Source organism: Oryzias latipes, chromosome 14, assembly GCF_053564925.1.
Source record: "Oryzias latipes strain Hd-rR chromosome 14, Olatipes_Hd-rR_3.1".
NCBI lineage: Eukaryota > Metazoa > Chordata > Actinopteri > Beloniformes > Adrianichthyidae > Oryzias > Oryzias latipes.
This window is the reverse complement of record NC_136250.1, coordinates 9,326,503-9,340,968: the sequence shown is the minus strand read 5'-3', so window position 1 is coordinate 9,340,968 and position 14,466 is coordinate 9,326,503. Positions and strand designations below refer to the sequence as shown.

At 37.3% G+C, this 14,466-nt stretch overlaps 2 protein-coding genes across 4 annotated transcripts; one reads left to right on the top strand and one right to left on the bottom strand.

Moving 5' to 3' along the window:
* Positions 1–337: 337 nt before the first annotated feature.
* ca4c (carbonic anhydrase IV c) lies at positions 338–5,772 on the top strand. Of its 2 annotated transcripts, none has more exons than XM_011483247.4 (8): positions 338–509; positions 1,917–1,961; positions 2,771–2,935; positions 3,051–3,172; positions 4,492–4,584; positions 4,687–4,753; positions 4,931–5,094; positions 5,188–5,772. In XM_011483247.4, the coding sequence occupies exons 1-8, from the start codon at positions 455–457 to the stop codon at positions 5,374–5,376; spliced, it is 900 nt and encodes a 299-aa protein (XP_011481549.1). In that variant the 5' UTR covers positions 338–454; the 3' UTR covers positions 5,377–5,772. The 2 variants fall into 2 exon arrangements, with proteins under 2 accessions (XP_011481549.1, XP_004076308.2); XM_004076260.5 differs by having other exon boundaries at positions 340–509; positions 3,027–3,172.
* Positions 5,773–6,253: 481 nt separating this feature from the next.
* asl (argininosuccinate lyase) lies at positions 6,254–13,942 on the bottom strand. Of its 2 annotated transcripts, none has more exons than XM_023962606.2 (16): positions 13,761–13,942; positions 13,344–13,538; positions 11,694–11,777; positions 11,423–11,479; positions 11,220–11,317; positions 11,049–11,126; positions 10,889–10,966; positions 10,751–10,803; positions 10,594–10,656; positions 10,367–10,481; positions 9,198–9,282; positions 8,781–8,840; positions 8,603–8,686; positions 7,374–7,454; positions 7,094–7,200; positions 6,254–6,993 (listed from the first exon to the last, which is right to left on the bottom strand). In XM_023962606.2, exons 1-16 carry the CDS (start codon positions 13,773–13,775, stop codon positions 6,849–6,851), a joined length of 1,398 nt encoding a protein of 465 aa, XP_023818374.1. In that variant the 5' UTR covers positions 13,776–13,942; the 3' UTR covers positions 6,254–6,848. The 2 variants fall into 2 exon arrangements, with proteins under 2 accessions (XP_023818374.1, XP_078786835.1); XM_078930709.1 differs by having other exon boundaries at positions 11,220–11,345; positions 11,623–11,777; positions 13,761–13,940.
* Positions 13,943–14,466: the final 524 nt, after the last annotated feature.

Sequence of the window (14,466 nt, the reverse complement as noted above, 5' to 3'; positions counted from 1 at the left end):
GAGTCATGTAGTAGACATGCACAATGATTGTTCTGCTTCCCTTTTGAGCATCTAAACTCAACACTGTTTTGATTTTCCCTAAAGCCATTTTGTCTTTGCCAGAAATTGTGGTAGAAATTAGGGGCATCATTTAAGGGTCATAGTAATTCCATGAAGTGACTTTTTGTGAACGCCTGACCTCCATCAGCAGAAATCATTTATATCCTTCATGGGACAATGAGGCTTTTAATTTTGACGAATGAATTGAAGCTGCAGTTACGAAATTAGGAGATTTGCCCCCCAGGTGTCTTTCAGGGTCACTTTGCTCCGCTGTTCATTAACTAAAACATACACAGCTTTTGTCACCCTCATCAACACCTCCCTCCCACTTTCAAGATTTGCTCAGAGTCAGCATGTGATGGCAGCAGGCTAGAACTCCAGGAGAAACTTGGTTCATCCTTGTGCTGCTCCAGTCATGGGCTTTTCCCTCTACCTCCTTACTTTGCATCTTCTTCTCTCTCAGTGCAAAGGTAGGACACACATGAACATTCTGCAATTTTCTTTCATGTATGTTTTTGTAATGTGGGTATTACATTTTTTAACTGCTCTTGTTTATTATCAGGAAAATCTTTAGTCTAAGACTGTTTAAAAATGGCAACAAAATAGATTTTTTAAATCATATTTGCAATGTGGTTAACTTTTTTGTTAATGAGTTACTAATTAAAATTTAGGAAAATAAAAAAGTATGTAAGCTCAGATGAGTGTAATCATATGTTAGGTTTGAAGGAATCACTATTTAAAATGCAAAAAAAAGTAATAAAACCATTTTTCCAAAAAAGGGGGAAAAAAGCATCAAAATTGAAATTTGTGTTTAAAGTTGTGATAATTTACAGGGTGGATATTTTATTCAATCAGTTCTAAAAGTAAAAGACAGGAGATAAATGGAGCATCTCTATAAACTTAGCCACACACAAAACACATTTTTAAAAGTTTTCCAAACATTGTCACCAGCAACTTTCTGAAATTCCTAAAATTATATAAATAAGAGAGACTGTCAGTCTGCAATTACAAAGAAAAAAAAATATAACTAAAATGACAATGAAATCTCTGACTTATGATACACATGTTTTTCTACAACAGAGGCATGTATTTAATGAAAGATGGAACAAATGAATTGAAGAACAGATGCATACATTTCTTGGTAAAACTTTGGAATTTGCCTTTTCTCTAACTGCTCGGTCTAACAGGGCTGCATGAGCCAGGTGGAGGAGAGCCAGCCGTCACCTGTGTATTGTTCTCGCTTGGTGAGAACTGTGGTCCTCTTTCAAAGACTGGCTTTGTGGGAGACACCTGGCTTAATCCCTGCTTCTATATCAGCTAAACGGTTTTCTACAGCAGCTTTCATTCCCACCAGAATTAGACACCAGACTTTTGTCCACATCAGTGCACGAGTGCCAGACTAAATGACTTCATCAGCACCTGATGGAGGGGTGGTGTAGAAGCAAATTACAAATTGTGAATTTACAATAGATATATTCAAGAACCTTTATGGATCTAACAAATACGTAAAAAACACTTTTAGCTGTTTTTGTTGAAAAAAATGGTTTTGTTTCAACACAACACGATAGAAGTGATTATGTGCACAAAGCTCGTCTCTCTTCAGCTGTAAATCACAGATCTTTACATTTAGAATTTATCTTTTAAAAACTGTCTTTGAAGCTGCATTAAGTTCATGAGTTTGGAGCAAAATGCTGAAAAAAGCAGAAGAGCTTCAAGTTACAACCCAATTTTTTTTACTGTTATGGAAAATTGCCAGAAAGATATCAGTTATAACTACAAATAATTCTGACCCAAGGTTTACAAATAAGCATACTTAGCAGATTAAATGTAAAATATTTCAATCTGCATATAACTGGGGTATTTTGTTTTGCCTTCAGCTCAGTGGTGTTACCAGCGACAGTACTGCGATGACACATGCAAAGGTAAGACCACTGATAGAGGATACTCAGATTTAATTCACATTTGGAGATTTAAAAAATGAGAGCCTAAACAGGATGACACTTCTTTAACAGTCTTAAGCTAAATAAAGATGTTCAAACTGAATTAAAAAAATTACAAATTGTTTAACTTTAGTTTGGTCTTAAATTCACATTTTACTAGAAAAAAATGGAACATTATCAACAGACTATGTAAATAAACTATAAACGTCAGGCGGTAAAAAGAAAACAAAGAATCAAAGTCATAATTCATTCACCAGGAAACAGCATTTAAAGACGTATGCCCCAAAAGTCATTAAAGTATAGGAAGCTGACTTCATCAACCTTTTATCCTGCAGCAAAACAAAGGAAAGTTTATCTTCCTGGTGGGTGTCAGGTTGGGGGGGGCTGGGGAGCATGAAGGACCCAGAATGCAGAGACGGGAGGCACACGGTTCCAGGGCAAGGGATTTAATCAACTAACAAAAAGTGCTGCCAAGCAGGGAAACAAAACTAAAACTCACTGTGGGCATAGCATGAAAACATGAGAAGGGAGTCAGGGAAGAGACATTAATGGACCAGCACAAGAGGTCTTAAATACAGACAGGACAGACAAGACACAGGTGAACATTATCATGAGAGATTGGGACCAAGGAAGTAAAACTCAAAAACATGTCATGCAGGGAACCTTTCAAAATAAAACAGGAAACAAAACTCAAACATGACAGAACAAGGTAGAAAGGAAAAACCAATACAAAGAAACTCAAACCATGACAGTGGGGTTCTGAAATTTGAATCGGTGTTTGTGTTGTTCAGACCCAAGCAGCTGGGAAACTGAGTTTCCCCGTTGTGGAGGATTGCACCAGTCTCCAATCAACATTGTCACTAGAAAAGTGCATGTGACCAACAACCTGCCACCCCTTATCTTCATCGGTTATACTGACATTATCAACATTACTGTGGAAAACAAGGGACACTCAGGTAAAGAAGCAGACACTGTTACCATCCTAAAAAGACTGTTTCTGTGGAAGCCAAAAAAAAAGCTTTCATGACCGCCTTTCCACCCCTGCAGCTCATTTTGCCCTGCCTCCATCAGTGCGACTGACAGGAGGAGCTCTGCCCGGTTACTACCGAGCAGCCCAGTTCCACTTCCACTGGGGAGGGAAGGGGAGGCCGGGGTCAGAGCACACTATTGACGGAGAAAGATTCCCCATGGAGGTACATTTAATTCTGATATATTTGTTCATTTCAAGCATTAAAATAATGAAAAATACAATAAAAGGGATTAAAAAACACAGATATCTCAAACTCATTTCAGACAGTAAGTGATACATTGGTTGGAAAATAAAGAAAAATAAACAAAGCTGAAAGATGATGATGCAATCTTCTTGACATGAAAACACATAATGCACACGCAAGTCCCATTAGATTCATTGAATATGATGATTATCACTTAAAAAGTCAATTGGAGTTTGATTTGTGTAAGTTGAAAGAAGCGAATGTATTTAATCCCACCTCTATTATGTTTGTTTGTTTGTTTTTTTACATATTGCCATGATCTGGTTCTTATCAGGTTAAGTGCAGATTATTTGTCAAGTGGCAGAAAAGAGATCTTATTGATTATCCTCATGCCTCAAACATTCTTATGTCATTTGAGTAAATATTAAAATGAATCACAAGTCATGTAAAACGTTTAAATCATTATGAATTTATGTTTATTATAAAATATAGATTACATAAATTATCAATTTTAAATTATAATGATTATGCTTTATTAGGTTGTGTGTATGGGGTCGGGGAGTTGTGGGCATTGTGTGCGCGTGTGTAAAGGTTTTCGTTTTTTTTCTTATTGGTTTTATATAATAGAAAGTAGAAAATAGAAATAAATAGTAAAAAATAGTTTGAATGTGTACCATGAGTAATAAAAATGCTTCAAAAATAAAGTTTGAAGTTTAAAGAATAGTAACTCATTAATTGGTGGGTCATTAATGCATTACCACATTCATCCAGTAATCATAGCTACAAATTGCTGATCAAGTCAAGAAAATCAATAGCTCATTGACTGTCATGAAAAAACATCTTAACATCGTTTAAGTAAACATTCATCTCTAGTTCTGCTTGTGGAAGTGACATTCTGGGATTTGTTGTTCTCAGTTTTAATTATCCTGGAATTTAGCTGCACAGAAACATAGAACTACTGATAAAGAAAAAATCTTAACAAATCAAAATGCAACAAAAAAAAGGTATTTACTTTCTGTCTAACCCATTAAGATGGTAAAAATGTACATTTCTGCTTTGACTAGTATTTGAATTATATTGTATAATAAGATTAGTTTGTTCAGACTTCATTCCTTTGAGTTCATATACATCAAATGGTTTATTTTCTCATGAACTATCAGCATGCCTCTAATAAGAAAATGTGGTTTTAGAAAATGGGTTCGTTTTTAGAAAATATCTACACCCATCTGATTAACAACATACAGGATTTCATTGTCGTAAAAGGTAAGGTACTTATTTTTCTCTTTTTTTCTAAACAGCTGCACATAGTCCACATTAAGGAGCCGTACAGCTCTCTGGCAGAGGCACAGCATGACATGGCGGGCATAGCTCTACTGGCCTTCCTGTTTGAGGTCATTAGAGAGGAGATTATTCTTAATTTATCTAATTTTATAAACCAAATCTGATCATTTCTGAAATTTGAAGCATCATCTGTGTGGTGTCCTTCCTCACAGGAAACAACAGACAATCATCCTCATTTGGACACAGTCATAGCTGCTTTAGGCCTTGTACAAAACAACGGTAAGAGTTAGAAAATTTGGCACAAGTTGCTGTTTTATAGTGTGTCTGGCTGAAGTTTAGGATTTGACTTCAACAAAGTAATTTTGCAAAATAGAAGCCACAAATCAGGATGTTTGAATGCCTTTTTGAGTATGCGTGTCACTGGATCTTTTTTTTTTTATTTCTCTCTGAGTCCAGGGAGCACCACAGTCATCCCAAACTTCCGTCTCAGTGACATCATCCCACCAGCGAGTGACCTTCACCATTACTATCGCTATGTGGGCTCCATGACCACTCCGGGATGTGAGCATGCAGTGGCCTGGACTGTGTTCCATCGAACCCTGTCCATCAGCAGTCGACAAGTACGCAATTTCTGAACCTTTTACGTGTCTAACAAACAGTGGCAGTAATATGATAAGTAATTTTAAAAAAACACAGTCTTCTTTTGATTACAGTTGGATGCCATTATTAAGCAATGTCGATTCTGGACAGGATTGCCAATGACAGACATCTACAGACCCACACAGCCTCTGGACGGCAGAATAGTGTACAGCACTAACTCAGGAACAGCTCCGAAGAGCGTCATCCACCTGTGGAACAGTTTTTTTTTAGCTGTGCTTCTGACATCAGCGCTGACACAATAAATGGTCAAAGGGAAAACGCTAAGACCTCCGATGGAATGGTGCCTCCAAGATTTACCTAGGAAAAGTCACAATGCTGCACATTTTGTGACACACATTCTAAAATGGTATGCCTCTGTCAAACATTAAAAGCAATGTAAAAAAAAACAAATTCATGTTGATAACTGACATGTATGTAGTTTAGGGATGTGGTTTAGTCACTTTCTAGTAGTGTGAGAAGTGAACAGCTCTTTCATTTTAAGCATCAAGATTTAACTCAAACTAGTTATACTGAAGATTGAATTTGCTATTAACACACTTCCTTATGTTATCCTCTCTCTTTAAGGTTTTATACAAATACTGATGCTTTCAGATTTGATTTTTCTATAACGTAAAGAATAAAAAAACATCTAAAGTTTCTATTTCTTTCTTAATTTTGGTTACAAGCTGAATTTATCCTTTTATCCATGTTTTAATTTGACTTGTTTGGTTCTATTTTATCTTTGATTTTAAAGGACCAAGCGGTATAAAAAGTACACTCTAATTGCAATTCAATAGCATTACCCCACCAAGAATCCCGACTGACAGATGGCGTTCACTAAAATGCAGATAACTTGAAATGTTTAGGCCTCAAAATCAAATATGTATCAACTTTGAAGTTATAGCCAGTAAAAATAAGCATTCTGTTGGTTTCATCAAATGTGACAATATCAAATCAAATGATTGATCAAACCTTTCTAATTAGAGGTTCCTGCTTTCTTCTGTGCTTCCAAATAACTTTTTGATCATTTCCTGCTTTATGCTTTAATGTTTGCATTAACATGAGACTTAAATGCCACAACAATCTCATTTTGGAAGTTATATAAATCTGAAATATGTCAATAGAAGAGACAACAAGATGTTTGCAGTTTTCTGTCCTTTGCGAGAACTTTTTATTTCCTGCATGGAAAAAAGAAGAGCACTAAAACACTTTGTCACAAGAGAACAGATTCAGATCTGGATTAATGAGCTTCGTTTCTGGCATTTCAACAACTTGGAACTCTCAGGACAGTTTTGGCAACACGTTCCGAACTGATCCCAAAAATGCATTTGCCTCAAATCATTAAGTAACTGTTAAAAAAAAGGCAGGGTGAAAAGTTCAAACATTGTTTTAGTATTAATAAAATTCAACTACCACCACACACATCTCTGAGCAGATCCCTAATCCAGAACTATTGATGGTTTCATAGTGAGAATCAGTCACTCTTCTTTTCATAACATGTAACACTTTCTTACTTATTTGTCCAGCGGTTTCACTCAGGCCAAGTAAGACGTAATCAAAAGGCTCTGAATTATGACAAATATGACATGATCACCCCTCATTATGAACTATAGGAGGACAGAGCAGAATTCTTATAAATAATTCATTTGGACCTCTGTTATCTGACAGCTTTATCTCATCTAAAACCTTTCAGCAAATCAAATTCAGATTTTTAAAGGGGTTAATTGGGTCTACGTCACTGGGCCTGTTTCCTTAGCCAGTTCCTCAGGTGTTCCACCTGTGCAACCACGCTGGTCTTGGCAGTGCCTCCAGGGGCACTGTACTGCTCCACACTGCTGCTGTAGTCCCACACTGAAGATACGTCGCTTCCAAACAGGGGGCTGCAAAAGAAAAAATATTTAAAAGAGGGAAAGATGGTGGAATACACAATAGAAAACAAAAAGGATTTTTTTCAGAAAGCAAACTTTAGAAAGACGGCACCTGACGTCACTCAGGTCTTCCGCAGTGAGCCGATTCAAGGCGATGTTTTTTGATTCTGCTTTGAACACAGCTTTACCAGAAAGACCGTGGGCTTCCCTGAACGGGACCTACAATACAGAGGAGTGTTGGAATGAGCTCTGATCCGAGCTACTGTGCATAAACCCTGTTAATATTTACATATTCTAAGGACTGAGCTTTTCACATTGCATTTGAATCGATCAAACGCGTACAATTCTTTCGAGTTCTTTTCAAAATAGCTTTTTACGCTAGTACGACTCACCCCCTTCCTCACGAGGTAGTAGGCCAGATCAGTGGCCAACATATCCGGACTGAGAGCGGCCTCCATCACATTCTGATTAATCTGCAATACAAGAAAAACAAGCTCAGGATATTTACAGTTTCACTGCAGATTTAGTGTTTTTTTCTCAGATGTGTGGTGCTGAAAAAAAGAAATAAAGCAATATAGGTTTGTGTGATTGGCTGCACAGTTTCGTGCCAACCTAAACTAATATATTTACTATCCAAGTACAGATGAGCAGACATATTTTCTACTTTGAGGTTTTCAGTTAAAATGTCGGCTCCAGACCTAGTTATCCCCTCTTCTTATTGGTAACAACTTATCCCACATTTTTCAAGGTGAATATTAGTTTGACGTGGAGCTATGAAGTCACTTTAAAAAAAAAGAGGGTTACATTTTTACAGGACACAAAAAAGTTGCAAACTTTTTAAACTTTCATTAATTGTCAGTCTTTTTAAAGCAAAAGTCCCATTAGATGTCACACTTTAATGTGCCAAATCATTTGACTCATCCCCTGGGGGCAGTGGTGAGCTGTAGTCACAGCTGAGCTATGGAACTATATAGGTTTAGGCTCCCAACCCAACCCTTTATTGCTGAGTGTCAAGCAGGAACGTAATGATCCCATTTTTGGGGGTCTTTAGTATGACCCCATTGGTTGGATTAAAAGATTTAGAGGCTAAAAAACTCCTGACATATTTTAACCCTCAATCCCTTTTGCTATGAAAAGTTACACCACCACTTTTGCTGGGTAATTTTTACCCGATATAATATACCCAACAAAAATTACTTGTAAAAAAAATAGATCAAAATATGATAAATTAGAGTGGTTTTATTTTATTTTCAACTGTGGTATGTGTAACAAAATAAAAAAGAAAAACATAGGAAGTTCCTAAAAACATGCTCAAGAATTACTGAAAAATAAGGAATTTGAGAACAAAAATTCCTAAAATATATTAAAATGATACTAGAAACTTGGTCTTTGGTCCACCCATCCCTGAAAGGTGTGAGACTTCCATGATGAAGGCACAGACTCCATGACACGCGACATATTGAAATACATAGAAATAGTTTTGCTTGGGGGAAAATCCCTCGGCGATAGTGCTCTAGGGTTAAATCTGAATAATGAAATCAAGTGACAGACAGATCTGAATGTTACCTCTATTCTTTTGTGTCATGCCCCGCCCCTCTGGCCTAAAAGGCCAGACACTGACCTTGAGAGTTGACATGACTCCGGTGGTCACCTGCAGCACAGCCTGAACAGTATCAAAACACTCAAACATGGCTTCCTTGTCCTCCTGAAATCATTAGAAATGCAGCAAGATGAAGGGAAAATAAAGACAAAATGAACCTGTGTTAGAGAAAGGAGTGTTGTGAGACGATCAACTGTACCTGCAAGTCCTTGTTGTATGTGCTGGGTAAGCCTTTCAGGGTCATCATGAACCCCGCACACTGAAACGTATAAATCAAATGAGAGTTTGACAGAAATAAATGCAGTTAGTTGAAATGAAAGTGGCGAAGAAAGACTGCAACTACACCAGAATATAATGTTAACAGTACAGACATAAAGAGTTCCAGTTCTGCCTTCAGACATTTTCCAGAGAAAATGTTTCTATTTTATAATGTATAACATTTATTTGAATTGTAAACATGAAAGAAAATTTTTCCAAAATAAATGCATTACTGATTGAAATTTTGTTTTGGCAAGTTCAATGTTTTCTAATGAAGCTGTAGAACTAAACAACAGCACGACAGTACAACTACCGGCAAGCAAATGTTTCTCTGAAAGGATACTTCAAAAGTTCTTACTCTGCCAAAAACACGGCCTGCTTTACTCCGAATCAGCTCCAGGCTGTCAGCATTTTTCTTCTGGGGCATCAGACTGCTGCCGGTGCTGGAGGTCCAGGTCCACATTAACAGAGAAAGGCACAGCTTTACACAGCTCAAGCAGGTCATGACTATTGAGACGTAGGTAGAGTTAAGACCCACTTTGATCATCTTATGATCTATTTTAAAAGCATAATGATGATGCCGTTTTTAGCCAGAATCAAAAAGACCTGTGTTGTTTTCTAGGACCTAGTTTCTGCAGAGCAGCAGGAGTTCATTAGAAGTTGTAAGCTAAAGCAACATAAGCCCCCTTCCCCTCCCTGTTACTGAGAGCTCTTTGTTTACATCTGCTCCTGATTCACAATATTTGAAAAAAATGTTCTTTCAATATATATCCTCTTCTATCAGAAAAAAGGCCATAAGAACTATAAAAACACCAAAGTCTTTCAGACTTCTGTGTTTGTGATCTCTAAGACTGAGAATAAAATGGGTTTGAGGAACAACTCTAACACAAATGACAGCTCAATGTTTTCACCCATTTACTGTTTTTATTTACATTTAGATTGTTATCATAGAAATTTTTTTTCGTTGCTCAGATTATATTCAGTTAGTCATTAGGTGGGACTGCTATTAAACATCCCATATTATTCCTGACTGAGTGAAATGATAAAATATACTAAATGAGTACTACACGGTATGAAACTCTGTTAAGGACCACATCTGTCCTATAAGATACTTTTTCATCTTTAATCTAGCAAATAATGAATGCATCCATGTGTTGAATGTTTTAGCATCCATGTCGTCCACTCAGCACCTTCATATCCTTCACTTTAACTGCATATCCCTCCATTCATAAATAAAATGTGCATATATGAATATAGTTTTGAAATAATTCATTTTACACACCTTAGTACAGTTTTATAGAAAGCTTTTCTCCACCAACAACTAGCTTCCCACCTGAACCTACATGTTTTTGTTTTAATTTACAGCTAAATTATGTCAAAGCTTCGTTAGATGAGGATATGTCGCATCTCTACTAAAGAATTTGACTGTTCATCATCTGGAACTTTTTGTAGTGAGCCTGTGGATGTAGCAGGGCCTCTGTAGTGATCACAACCAATCATTTAGAGCAGGTAAAAACATAAACTGACCTGTAGGCATCAGAGAGCGTAACAAAGGAGAACTCTTTAGTGCTGTACAGCATGAGGTCCTCAGCCATTTTACTGAGGTGTGTCAAACACAATGAAGCCCAGAACAAAAACTCCACTAAAACAAGGAAAAAACACAACTTTAAACTCAATGATACTTTTAGTGTGAAATACTTGTAGTATTTTTATTCCACATATTAACAACTGACTAATAAGGATCATTTGTATACCAACAAAGTCTCTCTGGCCTGTGGCGTCCATGCTGTTCAGACTGATTGCATCAAATCCCAGCTCTGCAATTTAAAAAACAAGAACATTTTGTATTTCTTCTCATTAGTTCTAAAGAAATAAGCAGCAATTAAACATAAAAAACACAGCAGCCTTGACCTTTCCGAAGAAGCTCCCTGTCAATGTCAAGCGGCGTCCCTGCAATCGCACCACTGAAAGAAAAAGAAATAGTTTTTTTTGTTACTTGAGTATGTCAGCGGATCAAAACTGCTGTCAGAAATCGCGTTCACAGCGTGCCTGCCCAGAGGTAAGACATTAACTCTTTTCTTGATCTCCAGTAACCGGTCCACATCTCTGCTCAGAGCGACAGAATGACTGTGGAAACACGTACCAAAGAATTTAATTAATTAAAATAGTTTTAAAAAAAAGGGCGTGTAGATGTAGACTTCAGAGTCACCTTAGAATCCAGTGGCTCCATCGGATTGGTTGAGCCCTCTGCATGTGGGTGTATCCGGGGAAAAGAACCTCGATTTCCCTGTGATGGAACCAGGAAATGCAGGTTAACACCAACAGTTTCAGTAATAATATACAGAAGATGAGTTTCCATTTGCGAGTCGGTCTTAGTTACACGGATGCCCGCTCCACCATGGTCGAGATGAGCTGGAGAGAATTTTCTGTCAGGGTGGTGATGGCGTCTCGCATCCAGAGTCTCATATCAGTCACCACCTGGTCCACCAGAACACAAAGTGCAACTCTAAAGCTTTTCTATGAATTTATATGCTAAACAAACCTAAAAGGTACAATAAAAACATGAATAAACTAAAATAAAACCTGATCATTTCTGCTTCTGCCTGTGTGAAGTTTTCCTGCAGGGGCACCAATGAGCTCCTGAAAAAAAAGGGCAACAGCATAATTAATATTGTACACATTTCATAAAGCAAACGTCATAAAGTAACGTTTACATTGAAAACATGGGTTTTTAGTTTAACAAACATCCAGACTTTCGCTTAGACATTAGTGGAGTAACTCACAGCAGGCTGTGTAAAAGCTCAATGGCAGATGTGTGTGAACAGGATGTATGCAATGGACAGCTGCACATCACCTTCAACCGGCGTTCATTGGCAGTGTGAATGTCTTCATCTCCAGGTCTAATGACAAAGTTACCTTTAGACCACTCCTCTGAAATCTGCAGGGGGGGGGGGAAACATCAAAGATGGTCACTTTAAGTGGACTTTAACACAAAGCCTGTAATCAAAAAACAAATGTTTGGGTTTGAAGGGAAACAGTCTATGGAACTGTTCACTTGTCCAAACAGAACAGTAGGATGGAGATGACATGTTCAAACCTGCCCTGAATAAAACTGAAGCTGCAGCTGTCACATGATGACAGTATTGTCCACAACACACCCAGCAGAATGCAGGAATGCTACAACAGGGCATTTTTTACTGCGGTCATCTCCTAACCACCTGAGAGTATGCAGTGATGCACTAAACCAGTGTTTTTCAACCTGTGAGCCGTGAGAGATGGTTTTAACACAAAGCCTGGAAAAAACAAATGTTTGTGTTTAAAAGTTGAAGGGAAACAGTGTACTGAACTGCTGACTTGTAAAACAGAACAGTAGGCTGGAGAGGACATGTTGAAACCTGCCCTGGTTGAATCTGAAGGTGCTGCTGTCATAACGACACTCAGCAGAATGCAGGAATGCTACACCACGGCATTTTGACAGCTGTCATTGCCTAACCACCAGAGTATGCAGCGATGCACTAATGCACCTCATTTGAGTAATAAATGTGACAAACACAGGGAAATAACAATTCATTTTAACAACTATTTAATTCATATCATAATGTGCAATTGACGATACGATTCATAGTTAATATCGGTTCATTTTGAACAATCCAATTCACTGACCTAAAATCAATCTAGGGACGTCTTTAGCCAAAGATTCAACCAGTGGGACTCTGAGAAATAACTGGGTACTGAACAGTGCAGGTGAAGATTTCCAGATTTAGTGAATTTCTTACAAGATAATCAAGTCTAAATTAAATATGTGAACTAACAGACAGATAAACACATTAATCAATTCACATTTTAGTTTCACAAAGTCACTGTTGTTTTTCCACATGATAAAGTCATGATACCACACTGTATGGTCACATGTCTCACATGTCTCACTGTTTTCACACATTGGACTGGAATGATAGCTTGATCATTTTTTGATGTGTTGACCAGTGTAATGACAGTCATTTTACCTTAAAGTAAAAATAAACCTACCACGCCTCAGTCCAAATGTTACTCTCCAAGATCGATTAAAAATCTGTTTATTTCATTTCGAAATTATTTTTAACGTAAAGTCGATTTGATTAATAAGTTAATTAAGATAGATCAATCTGGCTGGATAAAATGACAAATCGGTTAATTGTTAGTAAACTAAAGAAATTGCCAGAATGTCATCCAAATAGGTCCTGTTTTCACACCGAGTAGGTGGATATAAAAAAAGACTGATTTATTTCTGTTTATTTGATTCTTATTCAAGACGCTTTGACAAAACATAACTTTGATTTTATTTCATTTTTACATATTTAATTGGTAATGTGCCTTGTGATTTTTATCAAGGAAAAAGTGCCCTGTCTGGCTCAAAGAGAGAGAATAACGCTGCACTACAACCACAACTGAATGAATGAATGAATGAATCCTCAGGACCGGTTGATTCAGTGATGGAGCCAGCAGCAACAACAACAGACTACTTCACCTGATCCATCCCACGTAAGATCTGCTCCTTTTCCTCACTGCTGACCAGCTGCGCTTTTTCCAGCGCTTTGACATAAGCTTTGCTTCCTCTGATATCTGCGTCCCACATCCTCTGATCGTAACCGATGGAAGCGTTGAACTTCTCCATGATTGGGTCCGTGTCTCCAACGAAACGGCCTCCCCAAAGTTTGTTTCCCTTCAAGACAAACGCGACAAATTAACACAATGACTGCACACTAAACCCGTTCATGTTACTTTAGGCGGTTAATTCTTAGCCACAGAAACGGATTTCGGCAAAGGAGAACCAGGTTGATCGTTTGTTATGTTAGCAAACAGCTGAGCTGCTGGTTAAACAGCAATGAACATACGGGAAATGTAAAATAAAAAAGGAAGATATAACGTTTTCAATTGCACCTACCTCACTATTGGACATTTTATAAATCGGCAGGTGTCCTGTTGTAGAGGAAAGTAAACAGTCAAAACTGTAGCGTCAGCAGTGCGAACAACCAGGGTTAACTGAGGCTACAAGCGTCTCTTTGAGGAGCGCCTCGAGTCGAGGACACGTAAATCTTCCTCTGTTGCTATGCAGAATGTCGTCACAAATCAGGGCATGTGTTTCCGGTTTAACCAAAATAAATTTTCTTAAAATTATTATTATTATTATTATTATTATTATTATTATTATTATTATTATTATTATTATTATTATTATTATCGTTGTTGTTGCTTGACTATTGTCGTCTTCTATTATCAGTTTGCATCAGTTTTTTATTTGGTTATTGATAAGTAAAATCCTTTTCTTGAATACATGTCATATACTTTATTTTTTTAAAGATTTAGTTTTTATTAAAATAGATTTGAATTAAAAATGAACACATTTACCAAACCTCAGCTCATTTTTCATACAGTGTTTAGACAGACTTCTTCAAACTCCAAATACTTTGTTTTTTAATGGATTAGACAAATAACATCTTTGACAGTAAAATCTAAATATTGGTGAAGGTTGACATCTATATAAAAAAAAACGCCCTTCTCACCCTCCGCGGGTGGTTTATCCTCCAAGCTCGGGTCCTCTGCCAGAGGCCTGGGAGCTTGAGGGTCCTGCAGTATCTTAGCTGTTCCTA

Excerpts from the sequence above, each read along its gene's own strand:
- ca4c (XM_004076260.5), top strand. The coding sequence starts at position 455 with ATGGGCTTTTCCCTCTACCTCCTTACTTTGCATCTTCTTCTCTCTCAG. Across the intron at positions 3,173-4,491 it reads GAGAAAGATTCCCCATGGAG|CTGCACATAGTCCACATTAA; the intron begins GTACATTTAATT and ends TTTTCTAAACAG. Across the intron at positions 4,585-4,686 it reads TACTGGCCTTCCTGTTTGAG|GAAACAACAGACAATCATCC; the intron begins GTCATTAGAGAG and ends CCTTCCTCACAG.
- asl (XM_078930709.1), bottom strand. Across the intron at positions 11,778-13,343 it reads TCTTACGTGGGATGGATCAG|ATTTCAGAGGAGTGGTCTAA; the intron begins GTGAAGTAGTCT and ends CCCCCCCTGCAG. Across the intron at positions 7,455-8,602 it reads GAGTCATGTCAACTCTCAAG|ATTAATCAGAATGTGATGGA; the intron begins GTCAGTGTCTGG and ends CTTGTATTGCAG.